Genomic DNA, 22,389 nt, shown 5'->3' on the forward strand with positions numbered 1-22,389 from the left:
GTTATGTTTTCAAATGCTTCCCCAAAAACTGACTACATCTTATGAGGATCTGTAATATTGAAGACATGCCCATAAAATGGATCGTGTTATTAGCATAAATTACTGTCTGGTTTCAAAAGCCCAGTCTCCTTGTACTGGATTCTGGCATCCACAGCAGGAGAAAGAAATGGAAATGTTTCATAATAAAAAGCTCACTGAAATGTAAGAAGCCAGAATTTTGATTCTTGATTGTGGTATATGATCATGGATAAGCTTCTTACCTATTCTATAGTTAATAACTGCTCTACCAAATTAAAATTTTAATTAAATTAAAACCACTGATCCTACATATTATAATTTTCTTTCTAATATCCCTCATACGCATTAATTGTATATACTTTACCCACTTCTTTTTCATTTAGTCAAGAAGTAGGATACCTACCATATGCCAAGTACTGTTCTAGGTGCGGGGATCACAAAGGTTAACAAAACAGACATACATCCCCGGCCTCAGAAAGTTTGCATCCCAGTGGGGAAAGAACTTGAGAGCAGTTCGGACACAAGATGCTTTTGGATGATATCTCTGTTCCCACTATGTTCACAGAAAAATGTTTTACCTGAGTAATTTTTGCCACTCTTTGTAATAGCAGCCCCAGCTGCCAGCCTACTCCTTGGGGGCTTTCAGAACATCAATCAGTTGCACAGAAGAACTCAAGAAGATCTAGATACGAACATAATAGCTCCTTCCTTTTCTAATGACTTCTGCCTTAACTCAGTATTTCCATGAGGATAATTTTGCATAAAGCCAATGTGTATTGTCCTTGCCAAGCAGACCCAAGGATACAGGAACAGAGCAGCAAGCACTTTGCCTCTAGTGGGAGAATTAATAAGCATTCATCCAGCTGCAGGGATAACTCACACCAGCTCCTCTGGTGCTGAGCTTGGCTTAGACGGCACTGAGCCATTAAGCAGATTTGGGTTCCTAGGAGACCTGGGTTGGTAGCTCTTTGGGGTATCTGTTAAGTTCCAAAGTATTCTGGAATAGGAATCAGGGCAGTACCATCTTCAGAAGTTCTTAAGATTCAAACTGGAAATTAAATGACATCCTAAATGTAAATATTCCTATCCCTTTTTCATAATTCCTTTATTTTTTACCAACATAACATATACACCTTATAGGTATCTTGCCTGTAATTCTCCTTCTGAGAACAGCAGTGAATTAAAATCTACATATCTACCCTACTTTCTTTTAAATCACACTATTAGAAATATGCGAGTAAATCAGGATCTCACAGAAGGTTGTGAACATCAGAATAAATATTCTGTATACCTAACAAGGTCACATTTGAGTCATGTCCACTATATATGATCTCTGAACATATTTCTTAATAAACATCAATAACAGAATGAGTTAATATATAATACTACCTGCAGAAGTCATTGTCTTTTTCAAACTTTTTTTGAAGTATAATACATATACAGAAAGGTGCGTGTGGGTAAAATTGTAACATTTCCAGAGTATCTCGCCTGGCTTTAGTGCATTTGCATATCCTCAGGGGTGGAGAGAAGTTCATCTCCATGTCAATGGGTAATGAATTTACCTGGGCAACCAAGGGCGTGTCTGAACCTGCGAGGTTAAGGGGACGGGGCTGGCTTGCTTCCTTGCTGTCTTCTTCCAGAGCAGAGGAGAAAGACGGTCCAGGACTGCAGTTTGTGAGCAATAAACGGGTTTTAAACTTTATTTCTCCCTTTGACTGATTTCGGTTTTTAGAAGCATTTTGCCGCAGGATTTCCTCTCCCCAGACTAACATCTGGTGCAGTCACTATGATTCCTCTGAACCCGAAATCTGTCTTAATGGATACGACCTTTGGGAGGGCCGCCCCAAGAAATGATGGGGAGAAGTGGCGCTTGCACCAAGGCACATGTGTCTACACACACGTGGTCGTGGAGGCACCACCACCGCTGCTGGCCGTGCTGACCCCGGCCTGTGGTCTGAGCCTAAGGCTACTGCTTCTGCCACTGCTTCTCCTTATGCTGCCGGCTGGAGCCCAGTCACAACTATGGAAAGGAGCAGAGATCTGGTACATCTTGACAGAGAAGCAACTGGCTGCTGTGTACCACACCTTGTTGGCTACGGAGCCCATTGCTGGAAAAGCTCCAACCAAGGTAATAACCACCTACCTATCCCATTGTGGGGTGGTTGAGAGACTGGACCCAAAGGCCACAGAGTGGTGTGGCACAGACACCTACTGTATATCATGTGACTGGCCATTTGGCTTTGGCATCCCCAGGGAATGGTGAAGTAGACGCATTGGCCCAGGTGTGCTGGCTAGAAGGAAAGCCTGCCTCTGATGCGGCCAAATGGCTACATCAGCGTTTGTTGCATGTGTGGCAAAAGACAATGTGGGCTTGTAGCCTGTAGGTGGGGCTTGCCACTGACCTTTGAAGAAGTCAGCTGAGCCTGGAAGGGGTGCCCTGCACGTTGTACAGATCAGCAAACCACCAAGAGGGGCCTAGAGCATCTCTTTGCAGCCTATGGCCTGTCACAGGTGACTGAAAGCGATCAAGGCACCCACTTTACTAGACATGCATTACAAGAATGGGTGCAGCAATTAGGAATAAAGTGGAAATTGCACATACCATATAATCCTAGTGGGGCAGGCATGATAAAGAGGTACAATAGTTTGTTGAAATCTGGCCTGAAGTCGGACACCAATAGTCTACGGGGTTGGTCAGTTCACCTATGGACAGTGCTGCGGCGTTTGAATGAGAAGCCACATAAAGGAGCTTTGAGCCCTGTGGATATGCTCACACACCTTGCTGCCTCTCCTATACAATTGTACATCCAAACCAAAGAAGAGCTATTAAAGCCAGGATATAGACACTGTTGAATGGACCTGGCCCTGGACATTTTGACACATGGACCAGCGATGGCTGGTTCTTCTGGCACCTTGAGGAAAAGGCCTGGAAACTGGCCTCCTGTGTATGCCTGGAATAACAGCAAAGTGACCCCCCAAAACTATGGTTATTTGCTTCTACAGTCCTTGTGTCCTGGATGCGCCCCCTGCCTGCAGCTGCTACGTGATGGCTGGAATGGATGAGCTTTGGACTTAATCTGCATGGGACTTTGAACCTAGCTGAATCCTCTGGCTTGAGAATTATCATGATTGTGTTGCTGTTGTCAAGGAAAAAATGCTCAAAGACAGGCTTGACTTTGTCTAATGTTTGGTAAGAGCAATCTAGCATCGTTGTTAGGAATGAGTAAACAAGTGTAGAAACATTTTGTGCTTAGTGATTGTGCTGTGAAGTACATTTACTTAATCTGCATAGGCTGAATCCTCTGGCTTGAGGATTATCAAGATTTTATTGCTGTTGCTATTGGATGTTATTAGATCGGTTGGAAGAGGGGGAATGAGTAAATTGTAAGGTTAGATTTCTGGAGGGGTGGCCTGTGGGTAAAATTGTAATTTATCCAGAATATCTCACCTGGCTTTAATATATGTGCATCAACAGGAGCTCAAGGGTGGAGAGAAGTATGGCTTTAGTGGATTTGCATAATTCCGCAGGGGAGGAGAGAAGTTTATTTCCATATCAATGGGTAATTACCTGGGCAACGGAGGGCTTATCTGTACCTGAGAGGTGAGGGGAGGGCCAGTTTTGCCTCTGCTGGAGTAGGAGAGAGAGATGGGCGGGACTGCCATTTGTAAGCAATAAACGGGTTTTAAACTTTATTTCTCCCTTTGACTGATTTTGGTTTTTAGAGGTACTTGGCCTCTGGATTTCCTTTCCCCGGACTTACACCAGTGTGACTATACTTGGGGATAGGACCGATGAGGAAATGACAAAGGTTAAATAAGGTCATATGGGTGGGACCCTAATCCAATTGAACTCATGCTCACATCAGAAGAGGAAGAAGACATCAGAACTAGCTCTGTCTGCTATGGAAGGACACAGCAAGAACCTGCAAGCCTCAAAGAGAACTCTCACCAAAGCCCTATCGGCTGGCACCTTGATCTTGGACTTCCCAGTCCCCAGAACCGTGAGAAATAAATTTCTGCTGTTTGGGTACCCAGTTTGTGGTACTTTGTTGCGGCAGCCTGAGCACACATACAAGTACATATCTAAGAGTGGCAGGGCCCAGTCATAAAGTATGCTATATTCAGCTTTAACATATATTCCAAAACAGTTGCCAACAGCATATAAAAGTTCTAATTGCTGCATATCTTCACCAACACTGAGTGCTTTCCCTCTTTTCTACTTTAGCCACTCTGTGGGTGTGAAATGGTATTGCTTTGTGGTTTTAGTAACGTTTCTTGTATGACTATTGAAATTGAACATTTTTTCCACATCTGAACATCTGGATGTTCTCTTGTGAAGGAGAGTATTTTGTCCACCTTTCTATTGGATTGTCTTTTTAAATGATTTGTTCTAGATACCAAATGCTTTGTCAGATATATGTATTGTAAATATTTCTACTCTGTGAATACCGTTTCACTCTCTTAATAAACAGAAATGAACATAAATTCTTAATTTTAATATATTCCAATTTATCAACGTTGTAGAATTCATTTTCAACATGTCCTGAACATCTGCAATGACCTACATGCCTTTAAAACAAAAACAAGAAGACTAAATCCCTTCTATGAGCAGCATGATATATCCATGCACATGCTAAATGCTGTATACAGTATCACTACAGTTTTTTTTTAAGGGATTCCTTCTAAGGTATACACTATTTCTCCATGCTTTGGAAAAATAAGTTTTCATATATTTAACGCATTTAATTCTTAATTACTGGATACAATGGTTTTTTAAACATTGACTTACGCTTTTGAAGGCCAACTTCCAAGTCCCTTCATTTCATAACTGAAGAACTGCAACTGAAAAGAAAAGCATCTGATCTAAGTTGTGAGTTTTTTGAGAAATAATCTTATTTCAGTTATGGAAGTGGCACTGTGTAATCTTCAAGTCAGAAAAGATTTAGAAGGCATGTTCTCCAGCTTTAGGTTAGGGTAATATTTCATCCAAATACTCTTGAACACTTCAGTATGGTCCACCATCTATCTGCTCTCTTTGGAGGGACTTCCTACCTTAGAATAGAAAAGAGAGGAAGATAGCCAAAACCCCTTGCATTTGGGAAACGCTCATCCCAAGAAAGCATGTTCCAACAGAACTCCTTCAGTTTTCAGGACTTTTCCCAGCCTTCATGAGAGAATACAGTGAAATCTATTTAAATATTGTTCTTCATCAGTGGTTTTTGCCTTATAGTCACAGAACCTAGAGTTTCTCAGACATATTTCAGAGGTTCCACAAATCTTTGATCTAAAATTCATTTTTTCAAAATAGACTTTTATATTGCCAAGAGATACAATGCCAGGATTTAACACACTGCAAATTGCCCACACATTAATTTGAGGTTGTCATTTCAATGTAGATCTCAGAATTAATCTCCTGCCATCTTTGTAACTGAAGCATATGCCCAAGATTTTTAATTGAATCATTTAAAAGTGAGTCTTGTTTGTATCATCTTTTTTGGAGGGATCAGGATTTTCTTGACAGTATATAATTAAAACAGAAGAATGAGAAATAAACTGTCCTGAGGCTGCTATAACTGCAACTGTTGTCTCCATAACTCAGAACTTCAACAGTTTTTTTAGCATAGAACAGCAGGGTCAAGAGCCCAGTGGCACTGGGGCCAGCCATGGCATCTTTACCAGACTAGTTCTTATTGGTCTTATCTACGTCTTTGCTGTCCAGACTCCTCTGGTTTCAAACCTACCATTTTCTGAGCTTGATTCCTATTTATTATGTTAGCTACCCAATTTCCTGCCAATAAAACACTTGTCTGCTAAAACAAACAAAAAATCCCAAGGTAACAACAAACCAACTGCCTTGTTTCGTTCTTTATTTACCTATAAAATTAATGTTAAAAATTTGAACTTACAAAATGTTGTAAAACACAAGTTTTCACCTGTTTTCTATGTTGGGGTTCTGTGACAGATTTTGTTTGAAAAAAAGGGCTCTTTAAAATTGAATTTGAAAATCTCAGTTACTTGAATCACCTCCCTGACTTGGGTCTTAGCCTCTCTCCAGCCACTTCTATGCAAATCTAACCACATCACTCTTCCAACTAAAATCTTTTTTAAAAATTTATCTAATAGGCAATCCTATCACGTAAAGTTCAAGTTATTTGCGTGACTACATGGTCACTCGATTCAGCATGTGGTAGCAAGTGTTCAGTCAATAATTGTTGAACAAATCTAAAATTGGAGAACGTTAAGAACTAGCTACACTATCTTACATCCCTTTTAATTTCAACAATAGTAGTAATTGTTATATGGTGTTTATGTTACCAGCTGAGATGCTTTTCCCCCCAGGATGTTATCTTGGAGACGACGAAGAATGAAGCCAGCAGCCAGGAACAGAGGAACTAGCAAAGCTCTTTTACTGAATGAAAAAGGAGAGCTCCTACTACTGAAGAGCGCTTCCAAGGAAAGATGCCATTTGGGATAAGGCGTCTGGGGTTTATATTGCCTCCTGAGAAGAGGAAGTCCCACCCTTCCCGGACCAAATAGAGACCTGAAGTGATGACATCACAACCCACTCTTGATTGGCTGAAAGTATAATACTTCATTTGCATAGGCATAACCAATCAGAGCTGAAGTCTGTCTAAATGTACTTTCAAATGGCTGAGTTGGATTAGAACTTTTTGAAACTTAAAAGGGTCTTGAAGCTTCTTGAAACTTACAAGGGCCTTGTACTCCCTCCGTGTGTGTTCCTCTATCACCTGACTCACTTACACATAATTATCTAATTTACAGTTTTCCAGACCCACCATCTATGTGTGGTTTCCCCAAACAAAATGGGTTTTAGAACAAGTGAGAGGAAATGTTTTTCTAGAAAGCAGGTGTATGTAAATTATTACCTCAAGGGGCTGCAAATTTGGGAAAAGGTTTTCCTAAAGTAATAAATTGATAATGGAAGACTGAGGGTTATGAAGATTTATAACTAAAAGACTCCTCCTGAGGCATTCACCAGGCTCTTTAGGAGGGAGGTGGTGGGGCGCATCTGGGACCTACACAGAGTTGTGGGACTTAAAAAACAAAACAAAACAAAAAAAACTTTTATTTTGAAACATTTAGGACTTTAACCAGTTAGAGTTCAGTCCTAAACATAAAGGTGCTCACCTACGTTACAAAGCAATGCAAAAATGGGGACTCGCCTTTTAACTCAATTCCCTGAGGCACACTTTCTCAAGTGTTTGCTCAACACCAACTAAGGATTTCACTTGAACCTAGGGCTTGGAAGAGATCGGGATTTGAGCTCTGTCACTCACTAAGGCGGTTATTTGGTTAATTTTTCCTCACTGATTTTTCCTTAATCAATCCAAATTGATTAAGACCTCCGAATCCTCTTTCCCGCCCTCCGTACTGCCTCGGGATTACTAACGGTCATCTGTGACTATTTAACTACCTCTTCAGCGTCGTGCCCCTCAGTCCCCGCGCCGGTCACTCCTCCCGCCCCTCAGCTCCCCGCCCCTCCCTCCGCGGGACCTTCCTGCGCAAGCGCCGCCGCTCCCCGGGACCCCTGGCGCACTCGCGCGGCGCCGCTGGGCGTCCCCGCCGCTGGCCCCGGGGAGCGGGTGCGCGCTCGCGCTCCTGAGGCCCCGCCCTCAGCTGCGCGTGCCCCCACGGCGGCCGCGGGGCGGGGGACGCGGGCGAGGCCGGCCATGGAGGCCGTGCGGAGGGTTCATGAGGCCGCGCTCCGCCTGCTGCTGTTCCGGCCCTGGGCTTCGGGCGCCGCCTCCCGCCCGAAGCCCCGCGCCTCGGAGGTGCTGACGCTGCACCTGGTGCAGCGGCGCCTGCCGCACTGGACGTCCTTCTGTGTGCCCTACAGCGCTGTCCGCAACGACCAGTTCGGCCTTTCGCACTTCAACTGGCCCGTGCAGGGAGCCAACTACCACGTCTTGCGCACCGGCTGCTTCCCCTTCATCAAGTACCACTGCTCCAAGGCCCCCTGGCAGGACCTGGCCCGGCAGGACCGGTTCTTCACGGCGCTCAAGATCGTCAACCTGGGTGAGTGGCCCGGGTCGGTGAAGCACGTCCCGCCGACGATGGATCACTGTTTGCAAAGCACGCTGACAAACGTTCTCGCTCAGAGGCCGAGACCCCGGGCTAAGGTCAGACCGCGTCAGCTCCAGGGGAGCCCTGCTTCGGCCTTGCTCTGGCTCGCCCGGGCGCAAGCTCTTGCCGCTGCTGCCTGGGTTCCCAGATTCTGTCCCCGCGTCCCACCCACACGGCAGCCCTATAGGACTGGTCTTCGCTCTGGTCTTTGTATTATTCCCCACCCAGCAGGTGATTGTCAGGCTTGTTGCTTCAGAGTCGTTCCCGGAAAGTGGGGGTCCTCCACAGGCCTGTCCTGAGGGACCACACAGTATCACCCCTGGGGAGGGGGCACCCAGCCTCCCTCCCTGCAGCTCTTAACTGGGAGGACCCCTACCCTGGGCGGTAAGGGCGGTGTAATGTAAGGAAACGTACGCACTGTAAGGTGGCTCTGAAGTTAAATGTCTTACTGCATCGCAGGATTCTTTGCCATGAACATCGCTTTTTTGGTGCGTTCATATGAAAAAAACTGGAATTACTTTCTTTGATTTCTTTATGTGAAATCCCAGCAAGTTGGTTTTACTGAAAGCACCAAAGGTTTTCACCAGTCATACTTAGCTTCCTCAGGTGCTAGTCCCAAAAGATATTTAAAAGACTCCGCCTCTTTGGTATTTCTTTTTATGGGAATATTCTGATTCGGAGAGTATTTACTCTTGCTGAATATTCATTTTCTTTTGGTTAATGACAGAAGAGGCATAAGCATTGACATAAGCGTATCTTTTTTATAAGTCAGTGAAAAGTAGACCTCAAGAAGTTTTGAACCTATTAATAGTGTCTATCAAATTAATCCAGATTTCAGTATTTCAAAATCCGGATGTTGGATCTGGACCATGTTACCTAGTTTTTATAAACCAGAATTAAAGCTAAACCCCTGTGTAGCTGGGTTAGTATTGTGTAATCAAACAGCTCATTAAATTTAAATATGGTAAATGTATATTTGCTTACAATAATACATATGTCAGTCATGGGATTTTTGAGCCATTGCTCCACTGGGACTGCCCTGGGTTCAATCGAATAAAGAAAAGATTATTTAACAATGTGTAATTATTTTAAAATATGTCTTATTTGGATGAAGGACCATATAGAGTATGCCCACCAATTCTGAGATTGATTCGAAGTTGAAAGATGAGGTGACTTAACAAAATACAATTCAAAATTAATTTGGAAAGACTGGAGTGATGACCAGATTCAAGAAGTTTATTTTGGCATTTTCAGAATCAGAATCATTCTTCCCAAATGTAAAGAGTCATACGTTAGGAAAAGTGTAGCTGGAGGATTATAGATAAACCATGAGCTGAATGCTTTTTTTAAAAAAGTCTTCAACTTTTAAAACCTAACACTTTAAGAACACTTTAATGATTAAGCCCTTCTATTCTAAATACAGATACAAAGAAATCCAAAGAGAAATTGAAATTGGATACCCAGAACATTCTCACACAGAAAAGTAAAACCTTTGAGGGAAGAAATGACAGCTGTAGCTTTTATATACAAAAGAGAAAGGTGAAGAGTGATTTAATGGTTTTTTGGAATTTCTAAATATCCTGCTTAAATGGGAGTAAGAGTTAAGTTAAAAAGGAAAACTTTCTGCTCAAGCATGCTTTAAATACAAATTGGCTTATACTGATAAAGTGAATTATTTTCTGGACTTTTTAAAGAGTTGTATATTTATCAATTTGGTAGTGTTAATTTTGTATTTTTGTCTTAAGATAGAGGATTATATAATAGGATTATTATCTATTCTGTGATGTACAGTTGCCCTCTGGATCAGTAAGTACATAATGTGTTAATAAAAATACTTGAGGTTTTATTCCTCTTCTTCCTTTCCAAATTAGTAATTATCAGAGTAGTTAATTTTTTTTCATTTTGTAAATAATAAAGATTGGTCTTTAACCCATTTGTTCCCTTTCTCCTCCGCCTTCCCCCCTCAATGGAAGCTGACATTTTACTGATGGTTTATCAGTCCGGTATCCTGCTGAGAAGTAGATTGAGATTTAAGAAAAGCAACTTACCATTGGAATGAATGGGTAATCGGAGACTTGCTACGAAATTCTAATTTTTTTTAAGTGCTTAATTTGACAATGGTTTACCTACTGTTCAGCTGACTCAAAATGAATTTTTATGCAAAGAACTGACTTTTTGTTCATTTTGATGTTATATATTTCAGTCTGGAAAAAGTGTAATTTGTCATGGAATATTATAGACTTTAAAGCATATGTGCTGTAAAGAAAATTATGGTTTTTTTATATGATAATTATGTGAGTTGCAAATCTTCCCATTTAGTGTATTAGCCTGACTATATTAGACAGCAGATAAAAAAGAAATCTAGGATTTCTGACTTGTCTATCACAACTCCATCCCCTGTCAAACAACATTATTAATAATGGTTTCGTAGTTGTTTCTTAGTGAGGGATAATGTAGTTATTGTTAAGCTAGGGATCTTTGATTGGTCCTCCATTTTAGCTGAAAAAATATTGACCATTATTTGTGTAATTTTTTTTTAAGGTATCAGTATTTTAACTGAAAACTGATCAACATTATACAACAAAATTTTCGGTGTCACCAGCCATTCCTTAAATTTATATCCTTAGCAATGATTTTTAAAAAGGCTTACTTTATGTATTTTACTCTCAGTATATTTAGACAGTATATTCTAGAAACAACAATTTCCAAAAGACCATTAAATCACTCTTCAGCTTTCTCTTTTGTATAAAAAAACTACAGCTGTCATTTCTTTGCACAAAGGTTTTACTTTTCTTTGTGAGAATGTTCTGGGTATCCTGCTTCTCTTTGGATTTCTTTATATCTGTATTTAGAAGAGAAGAACTTAATCATTAAGGTGTTCTTAAAGTGTTAGGTTTTAAATGATGAAAACTTTTTTTAAAAAGCATTAAAAAAATTTTCTAGAACCAGTTTTTATTTCCTCAGTCCATTGATTTTCAGCTTTTGAAGTTGTTGGTCCTGTATTTTAAATTTATTTTCTATTTGAGCTGCTCCCTCTCTTTACTTACTTCTGCTTGTCTTATTCTTGTCCTTGTCCACTTTCCCATCCATGCCCCACTTGCCTTTTTTTTTGGTAAAATGATTTATAGATGGCTTTAAGATGCTAGTTTTTGTGGATTTTTTTGTGACATTCCCTTGAGGCATTTAGATTATTTTGGGTATTACTAAGGCAAAGAAAGCAATATACTGTAAAAGATTTCATAGGAGTTCCAGGGAACCCTCTGATAGTGACAGTCTGTGACCCAGTATATTCCTAAAAATAGAGACGTGCCAGCCTGAATGGGCATTTTGCCTCTGCTCACTGCCAGCTAGTGATGCCTCTCTTGATTAATCTTTGGCATCACAGTGGTTGGAATGCAGCTTCAGGGAATAAGCACAAGTAGTCCAGTGTACTTATACACTACTAAAGAGCGTAACACAGCAAGTATACTCTTGCAGAAAAACAAGAAAAAATTTAGTAGTTTCAGTACTGTGCATGTGATTTCCCTATTAACTAGAAACGAAGTGATTTTTCCGAGTGTACAGCTCTTCTTTAAAATCGTCATGTTCTGTCCAACTCCTACATGGGAGCAAAAAAAAAATGTAATACTTGTGTAGAACTTAGAATATTTGCTATTGGTTCATTTACCTGTGGGGTTTTTTTTCTTTATTTTTTTATTTTGGTATCATTAATCTACAATTACATGAGGAACATTATGTTTACTTACCTGTGGTTTTATACATATGTTTTCAATATGTTCATAGTCATTGATTTTAAACAAGTGCCTTAAAAAAGATAGGATCTGTGAAAGTTTGTTTTGTGTCCAGTATAGTGTCCTATGCATATGATGCTTAATCCATATCTCTGGTAGTATGTTTAGTTTCATGTATCACAAATGGCAGCTAATCTCTAATATAACAGCAAAATCTTATCAAATGGAGATTTCCAAAGGAATAACATGTTGGAGTTTACTATATACCTATTTCAAATAGGTTCAAACAAGATTGACTTCAAATCAGTTGTAAAAATACTAAAGGGAGTGTTTCTTTCTCATGCCTGTTATTATTTTAAAGTCTTCCTTATCATTTGTTTTTTGCCCTAGGTTTTAAAGAGAGCTGTTTGACCCAGTTTCTTTTAAGATCTACAAAAAATTATTTTAATTATCAGTGTCATGACTAACTTGAAGTACAATAAAGTTGACCTAATAATTTAAGCTCAAGGCCAATAATCAGGATCATCTATAACTAAATTAATGAATATTCTGTTTCTTATTTGTAAAATGAATAGAAATTATTTCATAATTACTTGAAGGTAATGAATTAGTGCCTGTAAAGTGCTTTGAATTAAACTTTTAACCAGCCTTATCTATGGTTTTAAAGATCCAGATTCATTCAGTTGTTACCATGTTCCACAAACATAGATGAAATTGAGCTCTTAGATTATCAGAACCAGTGTTTACTCATATTTTTATATTTTTTATAACTTTATAAATATTTGACATTGCTGAAGAGTGCTATATAAGTTGTACCATGACAAATATATGGGTGCAAGATTAATAATTATTGATATTCATAAATAACTTATTTGTTTTCTAGGCATTCCAACTTTATTATATGGACTTGGCTCCTGGTTGTTTGCTAGAGTCACAGAGACTGTGCATACCAGTTATGGACCAATAACAGTTTATTTTCTAAATAAAGAAGATGAAGGTGCCCTGTATTGAAAGTATGCATTGGAGACATAAATATCAGTGGATTTTCTCTTGTGTGTATGTGCAATATTTATTTCTGATCCTTTAAAATAAAACTTTTGCTAACACCTTTTTCTTTTTAGATGTCTGGTTCTTTAAGATGAATCATTGCCCTCAAGAGGCAAAGCTTTTCATGTATCGTTATAGATTGTATACTCTGTTTAGCCAATGGGAACTACAAATACATGAAGCTTATACCAGTTTTTTTCTTAGAACTAGGTTGAACTACAGATAAAAAATGATTGTACCATATATAGATTCTACAGTTAGGTATTAACAATTTAAATTGACTCTTTGACAAAGAAATATAGACACCCACACAAAGAAGGAAGGGGAAAAATCTTTATAACATTGGAAAAAGTAGGAGAGGATTTTACGATAAATGGCAGAGATAATATAATATCACTGGCAAATCCAAAATTGGAAATTCTAATTGCAATCTGAAATTTAAACCATTTAGCTGCTAGGATTTTAAGTGGAAATGTTTTAAAAGTTCTTGTGTCATTTACCTGGCTGAGCAGTCTGGGTGTAGTGTTGAAACTTCTTACTGTCTAGAACATCCAATGGCATATCACCTTTTTTTTTTAATGTAATAATAACTCTGGTTAATGTAAATGTAGCAAGATGAATGAAATTAAGACTTATTAAAAGTTAAGAAGGCATGATGATAAACAATCATGATCTAGAAAGACCCAGAAAAATTAATTTGGTAACTGTTTATAAAAGCAATTAGCTGAAATGGTATATATCCATAGACTTATTGGCAATGGGAAGTGGACTGAAATTTAAAGACCTGAAGGCAATTTTGTGTTAGAATTTTATTAAGTTAATTGCATTTTTGAAAGCAAAGTCATTAAAAAAATTTATCCTTGGGGGTACTTAAAAAATACCCAGATGAATGGTAAATTTCAGAAATTTGGAGTAATTTAGGGAGAACTAAGTAGAACTACTTAATTTCTAAACCAATGGGTGTTTAAGATTTATGATCTCTCCCATAATTACAAACGTACATTATGTATCATTTTATGTTAATGTGTTGCTGATACTCTGCGGCATTTACACATTTTTGTAGCAAAACATTTTATAAAATTCAATCTAACCAACATTTGGGTGCTAACTTCTGGCAACTCAGTAGAGAAAGTGAGTGGAAGCAACTAGATGAAAGCACTAGAAAATGAAGTAATACAAACTGGCTTTGTGAAAGGTAGTCATTTTAAATGCGCTACAGAGAGTGAACTGTTCTTCAAATATATGTAGTGTTCACTTGTCTAAAAGCAATTCTAAATAGCACTTTAATCAAAGAAGTACTTATGCCAATATATTTAGTCCACAAGAATACACTTGACACTAGTTAAATGAATGGCTTACACTAAGGAGATAGCGTTACATTAAGCTTCATTAATAATAAAACTGACTATTAGCATTTTGCAAGGAAGGCTAGAACTGATTTCCTTTGTAATGGGCAAAGTTAAATAACTATAGCTCATAAGTTTTAAGTCAAATACTGCTCATTCATTGCTGCTGGTCTTGTCAATACTTGCTGTGAAGGTTTGGCCCCAACACAAGGCTGATAAAATGGTTTTTAATTACCAGACTATAAACACAGCTTTTCAGTAGAGTTGCACTTCTTTTCATACTGGCCTGTTTGATTTCTGATAATTTGTGCTGCTGACTCTGCTTACCTGTTTTTCAATAGCTACAATCAGCGTGACTTCTTGTCCATATGGTGATAGGTAAGTCTCCTTGGAGAAGATCTTTGACAAACTACCCTATTGATTTCTGTAATTCTCTGCTGCTTGCAGCATTAAATAGAGCCTTGATTTCTCGTCTGATGTGCTCACTGTGTAACAATTAAGCAAATGTAATATTTTCTTGTATTACATGAAAATCAATAGACCTCTTGCTCTCATAGAGTTGATCATGATGAAGGATGAACTCAACAATGGCTAAGGGCATGGTTCAAATATTAAAATACAATTCATTGGATTTATTAAGTCTGGTAGTGAACCTTTTAGTCTGAAAAATGGTCCCCATTGAACAATAATGGTTTAAGTTTTTTCTTTAAAGTTGGATATTACATCAAAGCACTGTGGCCTAAAAGGCATAAAGTATAAATGTTGGAAGTCAGGAAATTGATTGTATTTTTAGTATCAGTGCCGTCTTACTTTTTGACCTCAGGCTAACAACTACCCCTTTGTGTCTTAGTTTTTTCCACCTGTAAGCTGAGACCAACAAAACAAGAAACCTTTCTACCTAATAGGATCATGAATATGCTTGCAAGCAAATGTCAGTTTTATATCAGTAAAAGCTATTTTGTAACCATTCTTCTGTTCCACGGATTTCATTAATAAAAGGATTTTTAAAAATTAAATGAGAAGAAAGGAGGAGGCACACTGAAGGTATTTTGTGTGATTGTGTCTCATGCTGATCATGCCTGAGGGGGCAAGCAGGGTTCTGTGTGGACCCTGCCCTTGTAGAGATGAGTTTTCTTGGTTGCTAACAATCAAAGACAGCTTTTCTATCAATACATCTTTAATGGGATTTTGTCTTTAAAGTAATCCAGGCAAAACTATTTTTAATGAAGATGTGTTTTTATAAAGTTTTGCATCTCTTCTATTGTTACTTCTATACAAATCAATTATCAAGTATTGGAAGAAATTTCTAGTTGAAGTTCTTAGTTCCTGTGAACCACCATAAAGATGTAGGAAGAGAGCTGGGAGCATGAAAGAGGTTGCTCATACAAAAATCCCTGGTTTCTCAGTACTAATGCCTTAGCAAACTGTACAGGTAGTCATCAATTCTTTCATCACATATTTCATTACTGGATATTTTGCTAATTGTTGACTTCAGTAAAAATTGAAACATTTTTAACAAAAGCCATATGTACTTTTTAAATGTACATTTTATTTCATGTCATTTATATTCACTTAAAACAGTAAGCCCAGAACATCTATAATACTTCATCAAATATCTCTTACCTCTTTTAAAGAATGAATGATGTTTAAATGAGTGGGGTGACATAAACACAAGGATCTTGGTTTCATTTCATTTAAAAGCTAATGTAGGTAACAGAAACCTTATCCTAAAGCTAGTGGATCAGGTGTCTACTTTTTTTCAGCACTTACCATTCATACAGAAATGACATTTGGGGGCATCTTAACCTAAACAAGTACTTAGCATTACATCTCACCTGGGTCAACAGTCTAGGGTATCAGAGTTAAACTGTGTTACTGTAAATTAATGGAAAATGTAACTGCACTTTGCTGAAAGATCAATGTCCAATAAAGGCTGCACAATCAAATCTCATTGCAATGATTGAGGTCTTTAATTGCCTTTCAAAGATAAGGTGGTAATCAACACAGCTTTAACTGATCTTTTTTACTAGTTCAATTACATGCTAATGACTAGTGCCAAGTCAGAATCTTTAACTACTTATACTTATTAAATCTTACGTTAGTAATGAAAAATTACTTTTGCTGCACAATCGATAGAACACACATCTTAATTACTGTATTTCACTTTTATACCATTATATGTGCTTGACAAATGTTTCACAAGAGCTTTCCCAACAATAAGACGTGTTATTAGTGGTGACCACAGTCCAGAGTTCTAATATAAATGAAATCAGATGTTGAGAAAATTTTTTTTCTTCAAGTGGAAATGTGGTTAAAATAGTTTCCACTGACACAGCGTGGTCATCCAGTTGCTTCTAGAACTCTGTTATATTAATTGTGAGCACATTAACACAACTGGGTAAAATAGATCTAGATTATTTGTAGTGTGTTTCTGAAAGTTCTGTTACCTTTCTAGTAAACAGACGATGATTTCCTATAAAACCTATAAAATTCACCTATTTTGGGAAAGGATGAAAGTAAAGGCAAACAAGGAAAAATACAGATAAATTGGACTTCATCAAAATAAAAAGTTTTTGTGTTTCAAAGGACATTATCAAGGAAATGAAAACTGACAGAATGGAAGAAATTATTTGCAAATCATACATCTGATAAGAGACTTGCAGCTAGAATATATAAAGAATCCTTGTAACTCAACAACAATTGAAATTACAGATTTAAACATTTCTCCACAGAAGTCATACAAATGGCTACTAGGCACATAAAAAGATGTTAGGGAAATGCAAATCAAAACCATGAGGTACTACTTCATACACACTAGGATTGCTATCATCACAAAGAGAATGTAAGTTGTCAAGGATATAGAGAAATTGGAACCCTCATATATGGCTAATGGCAATGTAAAATGGTAAGGCCATTTTGGAAAAGTTTAGCAGTTCCTCAAAATATTAAACATGTAGTTACCATATGATCCAGCAAGTCTATTCAAGATATACACTCTTAAGAGAACTGAAAACATATTCACACCAAAATATGCAAATGTTCGTAACAGCATTATTCATTCTAGCCAAAAAGTGGAAACAACTCAATATCCATCAGTTGATGAATGGGTAAATAAAATGTGGCATATTCACAATTATGAATTATTTGGCTAAAAAAGGGGAGTGAAGTACTGATACATGCAACATGAACCTTGAAAACATGCTAAGTGAAAGAAACCAGTCATAAAAGACCACGTATTTTTCAATGTATATGAAATGTCCAGAATGGGCAAATCTATAGACAAAGTAGACTAGTGATTGCCTAGGGCTGGTGAGGTGGGGAGGAAATGGGGAGGAACGGCTAATGGGCATGGGTTTCTTTTTGGGGTGATGAAACTTTTAAAATTGTAGTGAAGGTTGTACAATCCTATGACTACTCAAACCACTGAACTATACACTTTAAGCGGAAGAAGTGTATGGCATGTGAATTTTTTCTAAATTGTTAAAAGATTAGTAAAGGGGGCAGCGGAAATCAATTCATGTTTAATGGCTATAGAGTTTCAGATTTGCAAGATGAAAAGAGTTCTGGAGATAGATGGTATTGGTGATTGCACAATAATGTGAGTGTACTTAATACCAGTAAACTGTACACCAAAAAAATGGTTGACACAGTAAATTTGTGTTATGTGAATTTTAGCACAAAGAAACAATTTCTAAAAACAAAGGGTTCAATATAACTGATAAAGGCAAACTGCATGATTTCTAGAGTAAACAATTGAGCTAAGAAAAATTAGAGATAAGTAAAAACATGTTAATTTAGCATTTTCTATGTTGCAATCCACAGAATTTAAAAAATTTTAGTTATGAATTTATAAGCCTAGCTTTAAGAAGATGAAATCCCATTTGGGATCGTTTTTAGTAGCATTAAGAAAAGGGTATACTTGTATAACTGAAATTAATATTATTGTACATTAATTGTTCTTCAATGTTAAAAAGATAAGTAAGTAAATAAATAAAAGCCAGAAATAATGCACTTAAAAAGAAAAGACAAGTATGTACTCGATTTGAAATTGTTTAAGATAAGACCAAAGAAAAGCATGTAAAATGCTAGTAAATGAAAATAACCTCTTTTAGATCCTAGTTGCTGGATAAAGAATATCAGCTACTGCTAGGATAAGGTTTTATATAGTATTGCTTATAGCTATTTTAGTTGCACTTATATCATTTTAAATACAGTTTATGAACATTGTACTATTTCATTATATTATTAATTTATTTTTGGTGATATTTATAGTAGCAATTTAAAAGCTGTAAAACTTCAGAAAAAGTAGCTGAAACAGGAATTTTGATAAACAAAAGCTTTGCGTTTTTAAAAGCAAATCATGGAAGCTGTCCTTCTTAAAGAAGATTTGCAGTTTTGTTGTTGATGATAGACTTATGAACCTTATAAACTCCGTATATTTTAGTTAACCTAAATACATAAATCTATTTGAATTCATTTTATGAAAAGAGATATGTTATTAGATATATGATCATTATATGCTTTAGTGATTCATGGACCTTGTTACATACATGCTTTGTAATGTATGAATTATTTAGTAAGAAAAATCACAATAATTTTGTTGTTACTCAAAAATTTATGGGTTGGCAGAAACAATTATGCAGCCCCCGAAGCTGGTATGTTAAGGTAACATCATTAACACTATGTAGTATGATTTTTTTAGTAGTTGACATAACCTTTACTGCTTCTGCTAGAATGTCAGTAATTTTACAACAATCTGTCTGTAAACAGAATTTATTAACCATAAAATGATTCATTTTACTCTATTTTCATACAGATGCATAATTTAAAATCAGACCTAAAAAGTTATCTACCCAAGCCTTAAAGGAAGAACAAAAACATACAAAATGAAAATCAATACCCTAATAAATTGTATGTTTAAAACTCCATTTAATGAAAGTGGATGTTTTTATTTTTAAAAATGTGTATGTTTAAGAACTGAATGAAAATAATTCATGAAGGTAGATTAATTATTTTGTAACCGTTCTTTACGCATGGTGTTAAGGCCCTTACTGTGACATGAAGCCAAAATTGTAGCTTCTTATGCTTTCAAGTCTCCAAATTTACAAAATGAAGGAACCAAGAATTTGGAAGCTGAATAAAAATCGAAAGAGTCACTTACATTTAGAAATCACTAGTCATTCATTCATCCTACAAATACTTTTGCAATGACCACCTTGAAAGTAGATTTTAGTAATTTTATCTGTCAACAAAACCTAGCAGTTCTGAATCTACATACAGGATCCATTCAAACCATATTGTAAAAGACTGTTTCTGTACACAGCTGGATGAGAACCATGTTACTAATTTTGTGTTTCCATTATTTGCTCATATAAGGAATTTGCTTTGTGTGGAATGAATATGGAATGATTCAAATTAAAAAGAAAATGTGCCTCCATCTTTAAGAGCTTTAGGAAAGGACACTAATTGGAGATAATATGGATCTTGGCAACAAGTTTTGAAATATCTCAGATGTAATCAACTAACATTGTTTTACGTATTTTGAAAAATAAAAGATTGGAATATTGCATTATCCTTTTGAGGCATTTCAGAAGTGCCTTCCATTTCTCATACAGAAGTTTTGCTATATTAAAGACAATGATGTGTAGAAGTAAATGAAGTGAAACATTAAACAGGAAACACTAGGATCAGTTAGATTTACGCTTTTTAAACAGAACTAGAAACAATCCGTTAACTTGGAGACAAGAAGAATTTTTGAGTTGGGAAAAAACTGGAATGGGTTACCTCTTAAGGCAGTGAGTCCTATTGTTGAATATGTTCAGAAAAGCTGTATGGTAATTCCCTAGGTAGGTATGAAGAGAATCCTTGAATTGGGCGGAGGATTAGATTGGTAATTTTTTTAAGTTTCCCCTAAGTCTGAAATTTTATCATCTTTCTTGCATGCCTATTCCCAATCATGCTATTTAGTTTGGTATTTATTTCTATTCCACTACGTAATACAAAGAACCTTGTTTTGAACATAAAAAACATGGTTTAAGTTCTTGCTGTATCATTGCTGGTTGAATAACTGAGAAAAATTAGAGCTTTCTAAATCTTAGTGTCTTCATATATACAATAAAGGGTTTATTTAACACTTACATAGCATTTATTTGTGCCAGGTCTTAGACTAAACACTTTACACACATATTAACCCACTCAGTCCTCTCAAAACAATCCTATGACTTAGACTCTATTTTTATGCCCATTTTTTAGCTATGGAAACCAGGAAGTCTTACCCAAGATCACACATGGTTAAGTGTTTTTCAGATCCCTACAGTCTGTCTACAGAGTCCATTTTCTTAACTGTTACTCTATACTTTCCTACAATGAATGAAATAGTTCTGTCAGATAACCAATGTGGAAGTACTCTGCAAACTGTAAAGTGCCACAAAAATATAAGATATATTTTGTTAGTTAGTATAAAGAAAATAATATAAGTAGGTTTAAACAATGCATAAAGCTTAAATAACTTACAGGAACACCAGCCTACTCTACCTAAAGGAAAATATATTATGTAGAAATTAAATCGAATGACATTTAAAATTAATGAGTTAATTTCAGAGCATCTGAAACCTATAGCACCAGGCACATAGTAGGTGCTCAATGAATATCTGTTGCATTGTCATTTCCGCTTCTGCCTGAGTGCTGGAACTGGCTCCACTATTCTTTTCCATTCCTGCAAAAACAGGAGGGAGCACTTTCCTGTCAGGCTTTCAGGGGGTTTGTCTCTGATCATTTTTGCCCATGCCTCTTCATATTCTTTTTTTTTTAAAACTAATCGGTATTAAGCAACATGAGGAAAATGTTTATGTTTCTTGTTTAATTGAGGTTATTGTAAATTATCTTTTGAAAGCTAAAATTTCCAAGACATTATTGCTAGTTTATAGAAACAGAAGTTCAAAAAAAACTTTTTTAATTTTGGAAGAATTTTAGATTTACAGGAAAGTTTCAAAGATAGTACAGAGAGCTCCCATTTACCACTCCCAGACTTCTCCTGATGTTAGCATCTCACATAATCATTGTACGTATGCCGGAACTAAAAAGTCAACATTAGTACGTTATTACTCAAAGCTCCGGGCTTTGATTTCATCAGTTTTTCATTCCTGTTCTTTTCTATTCCAGGATTCTATTGAGGATCTGTAGTCTTCTCAGGTTTCCTGATAGTTTCTTTTTGTTTTTTTTAACCTTGACAGTTTTAAGAAGTACTTCTCAGGTATTTTGTAGAATATTCCTCAATTTGGGTTTGTCTGATGTTTTTTGCATGATTAGATTGGGGTTATGAGTTTTGAGAAGAAGAGCACAGAAGACAAGTTCCCTTCTTATTGCATCATATTAGAGAGTACATGATACTAACATGACTTATCACTGGTAATGTTAACCTTGACCACTTGGTTAGGATGGTGTCTGCCAGGATGCTCCAATGGAAAATTACTGTTTTCATCCTCTAGTTTTATCATGTTCTTTTGAATCAAAATTAAACAATTATTTGAGAGTTCTATGTGAGAGCTTACACTAGGCACTGAAGGAGACAAGTGGAATTCATGAACAAAGGAGGCAATCTGTATCTGTTAGAAAATTTGCAGTTCAGTGGGAGTCTATCATGGTTGTTGTCTCAGTTTTGAGGGTGGTGGTGATGGAAAAGCAAAGGAACAAGTAAGGCTCAAGACAGGCAGGAGATGCACATGGTAGTCATATTCCTATTCTTCAATCCATTTTGTCTTCAAAATACATACATTTCTTCAGTAGATCTTATTAAAGTGCTTTCTGTGTGACAGACACTATTTTAGGTACTAGGGACCAGGCAATGAATAAAAACTCATACAGTTCCTCTCCTCATGAAGTTACAGTCTAGTGGGGAAACAAACAAATGAGTAACACATATGATATGTTAGGTAGTGGTAAGTGCCAGGAGAAAAACTAGGGAAGGAGACTGGGAAATATGCACACCTGTATGTTTGTATATATGGATAGACTGAGTTTGGGGCTGGTTTGCAATCTTCAGTAGTATGCTAAGGGAATGTGTGCTAAGCTAGAATGTGACATTTTATGTCAAGAACTGCAGAATGTGAGGGAGTGAGCCATGTGGATGCTAGGGTAAGAGCAATCCAAGCAGAGGAAATGGC

At 37.0% G+C, this 22,389-nt stretch overlaps 1 protein-coding gene across 2 annotated transcripts; it reads left to right on the forward strand.

The window, feature by feature from the left end:
• Nucleotides 1–7,563: 7,563 nt before the first annotated feature.
• C11H15orf61 (chromosome 11 C15orf61 homolog) lies at nt 7,564–12,940 on the forward strand. 2 transcript variants are annotated; one of them, XM_036932355.2, is made up of 2 exons: nt 7,564–8,159; nt 12,718–12,940. In XM_036932355.2, exons 1-2 carry the CDS (start codon nt 7,710–7,712, stop codon nt 12,799–12,801), a joined length of 534 nt encoding a protein of 177 aa, XP_036788250.1. In that variant the 5' UTR covers nt 7,564–7,709; the 3' UTR covers nt 12,802–12,940. The 2 variants fall into 2 exon arrangements, with proteins under 2 accessions (XP_036788250.1, XP_036788251.1); XM_036932356.2 differs by having other exon boundaries at nt 7,585–8,055.
• The last annotated feature ends 9,449 nt before the right edge of the window (nt 12,941–22,389 follow it).

The sequence above is a fragment of the Manis pentadactyla genome, chromosome 11 (genome assembly GCF_030020395.1).
Source record: "Manis pentadactyla isolate mManPen7 chromosome 11, mManPen7.hap1, whole genome shotgun sequence".
In the NCBI taxonomy this organism is placed as follows: domain Eukaryota; kingdom Metazoa; phylum Chordata; class Mammalia; order Pholidota; family Manidae; genus Manis; species Manis pentadactyla.